A 13,335-nucleotide genomic window follows, 5' to 3' on the forward strand; every position below is an offset into this window, starting at 1 on the left:
CAGATCTTGCACAAGTAATCATCCCCCCCCACCCCCCAAGTTCCCTGATGCCCTCAAAAAACCATTCTTGAGGATTAGAGAACCTTCACGAATTGTGTGGGATGTTGCCTGGGGGGTGCAATGGGAGGGGAGAGTTGCTAGAAACGTATGCCTCTGGAGAACTCATGAATGGGGACTGGTCCCAGGAATTTGCCTCTGCCACCAGTCCCACATGCTGTTCCCAAGGGTCCTCTAACTCTCAAGGATGGCTTTTGAGGGGTTCAGGAAACTGGAGAAGAGGGGGAGGGAAAACTGCTTGCATGAGAACCTTTGCACTTCTTAGGAACCAACCCAGGGTTAGCTATGGAGTAGTAAAGTGTGCGGATGCAGCCAAACTATTCAGTATGCCAAAATTCAAAGCTGACTCGAGTGTTAGATGGATCTCTCTAAACTCCTCCGGTACAGATGTTATCTTATTTGCCAGAACAGAATAGGATTGAATTTGAGATGACCCCCTTGATACCAGTATTTACCTTGGCATATGACTTGGCATAAGGCAGCTTCTTATATTGCTATTTAAAGGACAAGCTGATGGAGGTTAGGTCTACCAATGACTATAAATCATGAAACAGTGCATTTTTGAGTTTCAGATGCTGGGACTAATAGGAAATGGCTGATGCTTTCATGCCCTGTATATGCAACGCCCAAAAGCACCTGTGTGGCCATTAGTGGGAAAAGAGTACTGCACTATAGAGTTTAGTCCAATGCAATAAGGCAGGGGTTCTCAAACTTGGGTCTCCAGATGTTGTTGGACTATGACTCCTACCATCCCGAGCCACATTGATTATGGGAGTGGTAGTCCCACAACAACTGAAGGACTATGCAGTAAGGCAACTGTCTTTCTATACAGGGAAAATTCAGATATATAAGAGCAGTAAGGGAGATACAGCAGGTAATGTTAGCTTGATGAGTGAGCTCAAAGAGAAGCAAAGTTGGAAACAAGATGTTGGGCAAGATAAAACTTGTTATGATCCAAAAGGCTTCTTCGTTTGTTCTGTTTAGGGTTAAATAACAGCTGTATTATCTAGAATCCAAACTGTCTGCCATTACTGAATGTAACAAGTTATAAAATTCAGGACTCTAGAAGGTTGCTCAGAGTGATCAAACTCAGCTTAAGAAAAAGTTATCACATCATTTAAACCACCAAAGCCACAAAATCATACCATACACCATAAAAGGCACAACAGAGGTTTTTAGAGAAGTTTTTATTGAGCATTTGATAACAAAGGAGAGTTTTATGATCTTGGTCTCTCCTTCTTGCCTTTGTACAAGGCTAATAGAGAGACATTAGCTACTTTGACCACCTTGAAACGAACTCCAGGGATGTCACCAACAGCGTGGCCTGCCCGACCAAAGCCAGCAACCAGAACCTCATCATTCTCCTGGAATTGGAACAAGTAATAATGCAATGTCAGACTATGAACAAGCATTGTACAAGTGGCAGACACCACAGACAATTCAATTCTGCTAAAACATTTCCTATGAACTTTGTGTATGCTTGTCACACAAAGACAATTATTTCTTAAATAATTAAGCAGCAGCACAGCTGAAAAACAGGAAGGAACTTTTGTGAGTTGTCAAACTTGTGAGAGGCATTTCCCAATCTCCTTGGAAAAAAGGGTTTGGATCCTAGGGAACTATAAATCATGTGTACAATATAAGACCTTCCTCAGTCTCTGAAATCCTCAAAAGCCCATAGTGATTATGTTTTTTATGAGTGTTGCTTCTTCCCAATGAGCTTCCAATTTTCCTTTTCTCTTAAATGCTGGTGATGGGAGGGTAGCATCCCTATTGCCTCCTGCACTCTTCAAGTACAAGGCTTGCCTGCATGGAAAATTGCATCCCTGGAAATGTCTGAATCCCCCCCCCCACTCCCATGCGAACAACCTCTTTCTGCTATAGCCACCATCATGAAGCTGAAATACATCATAAAGTTGTATTCACATATAAATAATTCTGAGTAGCCCTATTCAGACATTGTCTGGTGACAGTACACGTGTGAATGCATTTGTATGAATGTCTGTACATAGTCATTTTTAAAATGAATCTTGTCCCTCAAATGCATGTCATAGATGGGAAATGAGTTGAACATAATGGGCAAATAACTGCACACATGTACACGGTACAGAGACTATATGTGTGTTGAACACATGCAATGAGGTCTAGTGTTTCTGATAAAATATTCACCTCAATGAAGTTTAGACAACCATCATTAGGAACAAAGGCCGTTATTTTCTTGCCATTCTTGATCAGCTGGACTCGGACACATTTCCTGATGGCAGAATTTGGCTGCTTAGCTTCTACACCACTAAAATGGAAAGAATGAAGAGACATGCTTATATTTTTAGCACAGAAGTATGTATGTGCTATTAGTTAGGACAACAAAAAACACTGCACTGATGAGGAGGTTGGTTTTAAGCAGCCACATTTTACAGGAGCACCTCAAAACCAACCAGAGCTGTCTATTGGCTATGTATGAAGGACAACTCAAACTTACTGAGTTAAGGTAAAAACAAGATGTTCTAAGAAGCACACCTTCTAAATAAAAAAGAGAAACGGTATTGGAAATAAGAGAAGCCCTGCTAAAGTCACAAACATGGAAATGCAAGCTAGACATAAGAGAAATAAACCTGAAGCACTAACAGCTGTGAGAAGCGTTCATCCCTGGAGTTGTACGGTATTGTTTAATGACGTTTTTTCCTTCAAGAGAGGTTCTAAAATGTCAGCATTACTCCAAGGCATGTCAACCAAGATTGCTTACATTTCCGCTAAGGAAAAAAAGGTTCAAGAACAAAGCTAGAAGACATTTGAAATTCAAAGACTGACTAAATCTTCTAGTATCCATCTTTATCTGCACAAACACATACTATGTAATAGCATACATTATTTTCCAGAATGGCAGCCTGAAAATTCTGTGGTGCTAATCTAGGTGAATAATGACATTTTTAAATTTAGGGAACAGGCAAAATGCTAGCAATGCCCCTATGAAAATAAGGAAGGTTATGTTGGATCAGAGCAAGAGCCATCAACATTCTATTTCTCAGCAGCAAGCCATAGGCCCCTGGGAAGCCCAAAAGCAAGGACTGAAGGCAGTTACCTGTTGCTCCAGAAACTGCTATACACTGTCTCAGAACATGGCGGTTCCACATGCTATTCTGACTAGTAGCCAGCAATAGATCTCTCCTCCATGCTTTGTCTAAACCCCTTTTAAAGTCAGCTTTAAAAGTACACTTACACATGCTCTTAAATTGCCTTCATATCATCAGTTCTACTGCATAGTACAAAACTCTTTACAGGAACTAGAGTCTCATTCAAAATCTAGATTGTACAAATTCTTGGATGATGCTTACACTTTCTCTAGGACAATTCCTTTGGCATGGGAAGCTCCCCCAAACGGGTTGGCCTTCAAAGCAGTGCCAAGATGGGCCTTCTTGTACTGTTTGTCATGCCACTTCTGATCACGTCGGTGACTGCGCAGCTTCCTGGCGGTACGAAGCCCACGACACTTGCCTGAAAAAATAGCACACTGGAGTTTATTTGGCAAGAATGGCTAAATTCATAGAACTTAACATCTAGGATCGACCACTTTCAACCCTCCTTTTTGAATTGTGGTATGACCCACACCTTTTCATCAACATAGTCATGACTACACTGTAAAATGCATAGAATATGTTCTAATACAGAACCTGGTTCCTGCAGAAGTGTCTTTACAAGTTTTATCTACTAGTATCATTGCTGTAAACTGGGCAATTTATGGCTAATGGACTACAAACCAGAGTGGCTATGGACAGAGAAGTCCCACAGTCAAGGGACTGAATAGTCATAGATGACCCCCAGAGTCCACTTGAGTGCCATTACTGTTCCTTAGTATTCCCTGAGTTCCAACTAGGTGTAAGAAGCTCCAGATTTTAAAATACAAGTTCAAGGGGAAAAAATCCAAAGAACCGAATGCCAGAATCCAGCGTGTGAGGCTTACAAGTATACAAAACATTTCCTAACTTATTCTCATAATAATAATTGAGTATTTTTAATGTATACAGTGCTTTAATGGGTGAAGAGGCAGATCCTTCTGTCTAAAATTAAATGAGGCAAGAATGATGTACAGAATGGGGAATGGACAATCCACTCTGAAGACATGGTCACATAACCCCTGCTAACTTGGCAAAGAGGCACCTTTTAATGTGGTGATTCTCTTTATTTAGCAGGGGGAGAGTAACTGGCCCTATCCACCCCCAGCACAGTACTTTCAGTGACTATTGCTGGTGTCTATCTTATGTTTCTTTTTAGAATGTGAGCCCTTTGGGGACAGGGATCCATCTTATTTATTTATTTATTATTCCTCTGTGTAAACTGCCCTGAGCCATTTTTGGAAGGGCGGTATAGATATCAATCAAAAACATAAGACATGGAGAACAGGTCTATCAATGGCTACTAGTCTGGTGGCTGTGGGCCACCTCCAGCCTCAGAGGCACAATGCTTCTCACTACCAGTTGCAGGGGAGCAACAGCAGGAGAGAGGGCATGCACATACCTCTTTCCTGTGGGCTCCCCAGAGGCATCTGGTGGGCCACTGTGTGACACAGGATGCTGGACTAGACAGGCCTTGGGACTGATCTAGCAGGGCTGTTCTTATGCTATTAACGCTTCACCTGCAAAGCCATCATGCTCAATTTACAAATATTCCATCTCAATCAGCCTGTGTGTATATGTCTCCATAGTCAAAGAATTCTTTCAAGGAACCTGAAGGCTAAAGTAAGCAGGAGACAGGAGGGCCCATAAATTATAATCCCAGGGCAATCTGGTAGCAGGGTGGAGGGAGAGGCAATGATCCCTTTCACAGGCCTCCAAACAGGTTCGAACACCGTGTTTGTGTGTGTGCCACTTTAAGGGTGGGGGAGGGTGCACTCCCCCCCACCCCTCCCCACTGGTGCTCATTTTCCATAAAAGCCTTCTGGACGGCAGTGTATCTCCCTTCGGCCGCAAGTACCCGCCCTTATAGTGGCACCCCCACCCCCTCAAGCCACCCCCATCCGCTTCCGCACACATCCCTCTTGAGAACCAGGCAGCACAACAGTGAGAATGTTGGACTAAGACCAGGTGTAAAGCTGCCAACTCTCCATGATTAGCATGAATCTCCACACGACTATTCAGAGCAATCCTGGATGTTCTAATGGCTTGACATGTTGGGCAGGGAGAGGAAAAAATACCTCCAGGAATAGCAATAGCAATAGCACTTACATTTATATACCGCTCTATAGCCGGAGCTCTCTAAGCGGTTTACAATGATTTAGCATATTGCCCCCAACATTCTGGGTACTCATTTTACCGACCTCGGAAGGATGGAAGGCTGAGTCAACCTTGAGCCCCTGGTGAGGATCGAACTTGTAACCTTCTGGTTACAGGGTGGCAGTTTTACCACTGCGCCACCAGGGGCTCTTCAAGGAACAGCTTCAATCAGACCCAGTGGGACCCAGGTTCAAATCCCCACCCAGCCATGAAGCTCACCAGGTTATTTCGGGCCAGCCTCTCTCTCTCAGCCTAACCTCTCCCACACAGAGTGCGTATGAGGAGAGCTGGTCTTGTGGTAGCAAACAGGAATCGTCCCCTTTGCTAAGCAGGGCCCACCCAGGCTTGCATTTGAATGGGAGACACAATATTCCCCTTAGGGGATGGAGCCGCTCTGGGAAGAGCATCTAAGTTCCCAGTTCCCTCCCTGGAACGTTTTTAATAGAAATACGTTTTTAATAGAAAGACTATTGTACTGTCCCGTCTTTTCCCGTTTTGCCCACCATGGGTAACTTGCAGGCCTCCTCTTTATTCATCTCCAAGAGAGGCCTGAGAGAGACTCCTCTTGCCTGCAACCTTGGAGAAGCCGCTGCCAGTCTGGGCAGACAATACTGACCTAGAGGGACCAATGGTCCGACTCGGGATAAGGCAGCTCCCTATGTTCCGATGTGGTGTGCGAGAGAACCATGCGCACCACCTGGAGCTCGGGAATTAGGAATCCAGCCTCAAAAAAGGAGGGACCCTTTCCGAGGCGGCCGCGTAGTTCACTTCTCCCGGGCTTGGCTAACTTCGAGGGGGCAGCCCAAGAGGCCATATTTCTCGCAGGGCAGGGCCGCGGCGTGCTTGTGGGGTCCCCTCTTGCACCCCGCGCCCTTCCAGCCATCGCGAGACACCCCCACCCAGAGCCAGTCACTCACCCATCGTGCCGAACTCGGATCCCGAGGAGGAAGGAAAGAGAGAGGCCCACAATCCACCGCGACACAGACCCTCCTCCGCTACGAGGACCCTTTCCGTGCAGGCAGAGTTGCCTACCTAAACGCCTGCTCAGAAAATCTTCACCCCCCTATGCACCGTCGAGCTCGGGATGCAGTCCCACCCACACCTTAGAAACAGAGAGGCGTTTTTGATAGACCGAAGCCCTTATTAGTGTATTTTTAGCAAGTGTGGGAAAATAAGCTTTTCACCATAGAGATGCAAATGATAGAGTGTCCCTTAGATTAGCATGGTCAATCTGGCGGCTTTCAATGTGAAACCGGAAGCTCGGCTTGGGCGAGACTGACTTCTTCGTTTCATTTCTTTACATTTTTAATAGAAAGAATATTGTAGTGTCCCGTCTTTTCCCGTTTTGCCCACCATGGGTAACTTGCAGGCCTCCTCTTTATTCACCCCCGCCTTCTCTTTCGCCTCAAGAGGGGTAGAGAAACTTCGGGTGGCAGGCGTAACGCTAGCCACCCTGTGCGGGGTCCTGGATGAGGTTGCCTGAAGGGACCGCAGAGGATTGTGGGTCTTTCTTTCGGGTAGCTTTAGGCTGGACGGGCGGCTGCAGGATGGGTGAGCGGGTTTTCTTTACGGGAATAATAGTTCTTTTCGGAAATAGTCTCCTTTCGGGATTAATAAAACCTTCCTGGTGGGCAATTTCGGGGCGGCAGTTTTGAGGCCTTGGAATATGAGCTTTGGCCTGGCTCAGGCCTACTCCACGTGCCCGGTCCGCTGACGTGACAATTCTGCCTGGGAGCTGCTTTTATCCCGGTTTTTGCCCAGTATGTCTAGAGGGCCTAAAATATAGAATCTTAAAACAAGCTCACCAATAAATGAACAAAAATGTAGATAACATGATTCCCTTATGCGCAGCTGTGGTGTGGCCACGCTTGATATCCTGGCAAATGATATCGAGGATGCAGGGACATGCTGGGAGCCTTCATGCAACTCCTCCAGCCCCCCTGCATGTGTGCTGTTGTGCCAGAGCCCTTAGATCAGGGCTTCACTACTTTGCCCCTCATGGGCTATAGCACCCACAATCCACAGTCACAGTAGCAAATAGGTATGATGGCAGTTGTAGGCTTAACTGTTGCAGGGAAGCTGAAGTTGTGCAGCTCTGGCACAACAGCACACACGCAGGGGAGTGCTTCCTGCACTCTGGAAGATTGGAAACATGTTGCTGACCCTCAACAATGTGTTTCCCGTCTTAGAAAGCATGGATAGGGCTTCAAACTCTAAGGGCTCTGGTGCAATAGTGTTTGCTTAGGGGACTGGAGTTGCATGAGGGCTCCTGGTTTGTTCCTATAGTTCCTCGAAGCATGCTCACTTGGTTAGGATCTTGGGCAGTGTATACAGTTCTAGTTGTCAAATTTCAAAGAGGATATTAGTACAGCTGAAAACAGCAGAAGGAAACCAGAATGATTAGGGAACTTAATTACAAAGAAAGGCTACAATGTCTGAGATTTTTTGGTTTAGAAAAGAACTAATGAGGAATGTGATATAGGTGTATAAAATGAGGCATAGTATGGAGGACTTGGACAGAGAGAATCTTTTCATCGCTTCATGATGCTAGAAGAAAGTAAAAAAGTACTTTTTTCACAATGCACATAATTAATTTATGGAAGTTATTGTCATGAAATGGCCACTAACGGAGACGGCCTTAAAAGGGAATTTGACACATACATGGAAGGCAAGTTTATCAATGGCTGTTGGTCATAATGGCTATGTGCCTGTCATGACTACATGATGCCTTCAGATTCAGAGGCAGTATGGTTATGAGTGCCAGCTGCTGGGGAAATAACAGTGTATGGGATAGGGCTGTTTGCCTATGTGTTCTCCTTCAGTGTTCCCCAAAGGCATTTGGTTGGCCACTGCAGGAAACAGGATGCTAAACTAGGTGGGCCTTTGGTCTGATCAGCAGGGTGTTTATGTTCTTTTGAACGGTTTGCTATTAAAACAATATTAGAATTAATACTGCTAGTGAGCACAAAATCATCAAATGGGGCAATAGCAGTTTTCAGCTGATGCGTTCAGATTAAAACTCTCTTTATTCTTTCAGGCAAGTGCCGTGGGCTTCGTACTGCCAGGAAACTTCGCAGTCACCGCCGGGACCAGAAATGGCATGACAAACAATACAAGAAGGCCCATCTGGGCACTGCTTTGAAGGCCAACCCATTTGGGGGAGCGTCCCATGCCAAAGGAATTGTCCTGGAAAAAGTGTAAGTTTAATATAAGAATTCATTTTGATTGAAGGCCAACCGCTTTGGCAGAGCTTGTTAGGTCAAAGGGATTGTCCTGAAAGAAGTGTGCATAAAACCTTTTCTTTGGTTAATAGAAAAAAAAGCTGTGACTTTCTAATTTTCATTTTCTGCTAATGGAAGAGATCTCGGAAAGTCATTGTAGAGTATAGTACACATATCTAGTAAGGGTGTGCACGAACTGGTTTGGAGGCCCTTTTATGGTTTGAACCCTCCAAACCGGTTCAAACCCTGGCCAGCGCAAAGGTTCAACGGCGCGTTTTTCCACCGGTATGTGAGTTCCTAAAAGCCTGTTGGGGCGGCAGCGTACCTCCCTGCTGCCTCGTGCCAACCGGATGTACCCAGAAGTAGGAGCTGCGATTGTGCACCTTGCACACTCGCATATTGCAGGCACATCACGCGCGCACCTAATGTGTGCACACGACATGCGCATGAGTGATGTGTGCAGTCGCAGGTCCTACTTTCGGGTAGATTCGGTAAACATCACAGGGTGGCAGGGAGGTATGCTGCTGCCCCCACGGGCTTTTAGGGACTCGCATGGGGTGTGTGTGGGGGAAGTGCACCCACCCCCGCTCTTAAAATCACTCCCTCCCCACTGTCAAACTGGCCCGTGCCGGTTATGTGCACACTGTGAAAACAAGGAGGATACACGGACCAAGGAACAAAACATATACTAGAAAGTATATATACCGTGTAGAGAGTCTATTCCCACACACGCACAAAGGATAAATAAACATATGTTATGAAGCACACAATTACAAAGAAATAGCCTATGTTCTAGATCCCAAAAAGTGTAGCTGAAGGTCAGTTGTGTCCATAGTCCTTATACATGTGGATATATAGTTCTTCCAGATCTTTACTTTTCTTAGGTTCTTAGATCTTTACTCAGGTTCTTAGATCTTTACTCAGGTTCTTAGATCTTTACTCAGGTTTTCTTAGGTTCTTGTTCCGGTTGTAACTCCACAAGTTACTCAAAAATCTTCCAGAACCATTGCTCCTTCTGATGGATGCTCCTTGTCCAAGTAATACCCAACAGGTATCCTAGGTAATTTTAACCTGTTTCCTCCTGCTTGAGCAGGACTTCCTCAGGAGAAGTGAGCTGAATACACAATAATACATATATCATTTTAACAAAAATACCTTCAACAAATAGTATTAAATCAAAGGGTTAGAAATTTTAAGTTATTACTCACATTTATTTCTTCTGAAGTGACACTGCACTTGCCAGTGGTTTCTGAATTAGAAATCCTACTGAGTACCAAGTTGTACTGGCTTCAAATGGTACAGATAACGCTTAATATATCCTACAGCATCTGCCAAATGTTTTCACTCCCCTTTGATCAAAAGGGATGTGCTTCCTTATCCAATCTCGTCTAAATGACCAATTATATTCATGTGCGTGTGTGAGGAAACAGCAATGCTAAGCTTCCAAAAAAGTCGTGGACCTTTTGTCCCTTTTAAATTCCCAATTATACAAATACAATGTGGAACCAAAACATAGCTTAAGTAAATACTTATCAAAGATATATAAATAATCCCATTCTCCAACAGGAGAGACTCATAGTCCTTCCAGTCTCTTTCCCATTTGTGTATCAGACAATCAGACGTCATTGGAGACTAGTATCTGATTTACCAGGTTGCACCAACCTCCCATTAGTAGCCTTTCGAAAAAGTCCCAGTTTCAAGGATTTTCTTGTCAGAGCCGATAGCCTACCTCAGAGGGAGGGCGTGGAACCAAAAGGTTTTTTCAAGTGTCATTGTGTGGCATGCCCTATGGCTTAGCAAACCACAGAATATAGGGACGATAATACTGGCAAAAAATACAGATTGAACTTTTTTGCTAACTGTTCCACCAAAAACATTATATATATATAATACAATGCCCATGTTCCCTGAGATATGTAGGCATGTCAACCAGAACAGCCAGCGCTCGCATTTTGGAACATCGCTCTCGCATTAGGAACCAAAATTTGGAATGCCCCATGGTTAATCATTTCATGCAGGCAGGGCACTTCTGTAATGATTTGGAATTTTTTGTTATCTATAGATACAAACAAAAAGAATTTTCTTATGCAAATATCAAAATTGACCTCCTACAGAGGGAGGCATTTTATATCTATTAGCTCCGGACTTTGGAACCTTTTGGTCTAAATCAGGTCAATGACCTTTCCAGTTATCTATAGGCATAATTTGCTATTTTTGATCCTGGCCCTACTTAAAGATTTGGATGTGGAATGGGTTCAAAGAACACAAGAAGTGTATTCAGCTCACTTCTCCTGAGGAAGTCCTGCTCAAGCAGGAGGAAACAGGTTAAAATTACCTAGGATACCTGTTGGGTATTACTTGGACAAGGAGCATCCATCAGAAGGAGCAATGGTTCTGGAAGATTTTTGAGTAACTTGTGGAGTTACAGCCGGAACAAGAACCAACCTAAGAAAAGTAAAGATCTGGAAGAACTATATATCCACATGTATAAGGACTATGGACACAATTGACCTTCAGCTACACTTTTTGGGATCTAGAACATAGGCTATTTCTTTGTAATTGTGTGCTTCATAACATATGTTTATTTATCCTTTGTGCGTGTGTGGGAATAGACTCTCTACACGGTATATATACTTTCTAGTATATGTTTGGTTCTGTGCACATGCCTAATATCTAGCATGTTGGGCAGCCCGAGTCTATAGAATATATAAGTCGAATGATGTCAGTAGACATAGGTACATCTAACTCCTCCATAGGGATTGCAGCTTTAGTCAGGGCTGCATTCCTGATTAGGTATTGAAATGATTGTAACTATAACTGTTGTTATTTCAACAACAATAGCTACTAATTCCCATTGAATTCAGAGAGATGTACTTTTGATTAAGCACCCATTGGTCAGATTACATTTGTTTGAAACTGATAGACTTTTATATGGGACTATGTGTTTTGTTCTTTCAGTGTAATGTCTGTTACATTAGATCACAGTTTTATTTTAGATTTTCATTTCAGCCTTGAGTTACAATAGTGAGAAGACAGATCTGAGTATGAAAGTTTGTGTCTGCTTGATTACTAATAAGTATTAGATGTAAATTGAATTGCAGGTATTCAGTTTAGAGGTGTATTTCTTGTAACAACTTCTATCTTGTTCATTACATATCCCAGTGGTGTAGAAGCTAAGCAGCCAAATTCTGCCATCAGAAAGTGTGTCCGAGTCCAGCTGATCAAGAATGGCAAGAAAATAACAGCTTTTGTTCCTAATGATGGTTGTTTGAACTTCATTGAGGTAAATGCGTTTGGAAGGCAATTTTTAAAAAATGGTTGCTGGTGATATAATGTAGATCCAAGCAGTAAGAGAAAACTAAACCAAACTACTTTATCTTTTCTTGTAGTTTTAAAGCCCCTGACTTTAAAATATATGTGCATGTATTTCATGTGAGTAAACATTTCTTTCATTATTTTTTCACTGTAGGAAAATGATGAAGTTCTGGTTGCTGGCTTTGGTCGGGCGGGCCATGCTGTTGGTGACATTCCTGGAGTACGTTTCAAGGTGGTCAAAGTAGCTAATGTCTCTCTGTTAGCCTTGTACAAAGGCAAGAAGGAGAGACCAAGATCATAAAACTCTGCTTTGTTATCAAATGCTCAATAAAGTTTTTCTCCTAAAAAAAAATTTATGTTGTACCTTTTATGGTGTATGATATAGTTTGTGGCTTTGGCGGTTTAAATGATGTGATGACTTTTTCTTATGCTGAGTTTGATTGCTCTGAGCAACCTTCTAGAGTCCTGACTTTTATAACTTGTTACACTCAGTAAAGCCAGACAGTTTGGATTCTAGTTAATACAGCTCCTACTTAACCCTAAACAGAACAAACAAAGAAGCCTGCTGGATCATATCAAGTGTTTTTCTTGCCCAACATCTTGTTTCCAACTTTGCTTCTCTTTGAGCACATTCATCAGCCTAACATTACCTGCTGTATCTCCCATACTGCTCTTGTATATCTGAATTTTTCTGTATGGAAAAACAGTTGCTTAAGCTTTCAATGGCCCACATCTTGTGCAACATAACATGGGCAGTAGTATTAGTAGTAGTATTTATATTAATAATTAATAATAAACTTTGTTAGCCACCCCATAACAAATTGTTCTCTGGGTGCCTCATAACATAACATTTAAAACATCAAGTAAAAACACATAAAACACTTGAAATCACAACATAAAAAACCCCTCCAAAACCCAAGTACAGTACAAAACAATTTAAAAACCTTTTTAAAAGTCAGTTTTAAAAATCAAATTTAAAAGCCCTGAGTGAACAGAAAGGTTTTTACTTGGCATCTAAAAGAACAAAGTGATGTCAGGTGAGCCTCACTGTGCAGGCTATTCCATAAACGGTGCAACCACCAAAAAAGCCTTCCCTAGTAGCCACCCACCTCACTTGGTTTGGCAGGGGCACTTGGAGCAGGGCCTCTGAAGATCTTAAGGTCCGAGTCAGGACATGGAGCAAGGTGCTCTCTCAGGTAACCTGGTCTCAAGCCATTTAGGGCTTTAAAGGTCAATACCAGCACTTTGAATTGGGCCCAGAAATTGACTGGGAGCCAGTGCAGCTGACAAAGCACTGGAGTGATATAATCAAAATGCCCAGGCCCAGTTAATAATCTTGCAATCCACCCACACTGAGTGCAAATACTCAAACTAGTGCCTGCACTCCAGAAGTGCTAATTAGATTGGAAACACGTTGCTTGACAACAGTGATGTGTTTCTGATCTAACTAGCACTTCTGGAGTGCAAAGGTGCAC

The 13,335-nt window shown here is 43.2% G+C and overlaps 2 protein-coding genes across 2 annotated transcripts; one reads left to right on the forward strand and one right to left on the reverse strand.

Annotated features, from left to right (window-relative positions):
• Positions 1-1,227: 1,227 nt before the first annotated feature.
• On the reverse strand, positions 1,228-6,398 carry LOC128347728 (40S ribosomal protein S23). The gene is made up of 4 exons (XM_053302753.1): positions 6,242-6,398; positions 3,390-3,549; positions 2,227-2,347; positions 1,228-1,421 (listed from the first exon to the last, which is right to left on the reverse strand). The coding sequence occupies exons 1-4, from the start codon at positions 6,243-6,245 to the stop codon at positions 1,275-1,277; spliced, it is 432 nt and encodes a 143-aa protein (XP_053158728.1). The 5' UTR covers positions 6,246-6,398; the 3' UTR covers positions 1,228-1,274.
• A 325-nt stretch (positions 6,399-6,723) lies between these two features.
• LOC128347727 (40S ribosomal protein S23-like) lies at positions 6,724-12,212 on the forward strand. Its single transcript, XM_053302751.1, has 4 exons — positions 6,724-6,875; positions 8,362-8,521; positions 11,708-11,828; positions 12,015-12,212. The coding sequence occupies exons 1-4, from the start codon at positions 6,794-6,796 to the stop codon at positions 12,159-12,161; spliced, it is 510 nt and encodes a 169-aa protein (XP_053158726.1). The 5' UTR covers positions 6,724-6,793; the 3' UTR covers positions 12,162-12,212.
• The last annotated feature ends 1,123 nt before the right edge of the window (positions 12,213-13,335 follow it).

The sequence above is a fragment of the Hemicordylus capensis genome, chromosome 2 (genome assembly GCF_027244095.1).
Source record: "Hemicordylus capensis ecotype Gifberg chromosome 2, rHemCap1.1.pri, whole genome shotgun sequence".
NCBI lineage: Eukaryota > Metazoa > Chordata > Lepidosauria > Squamata > Cordylidae > Hemicordylus > Hemicordylus capensis.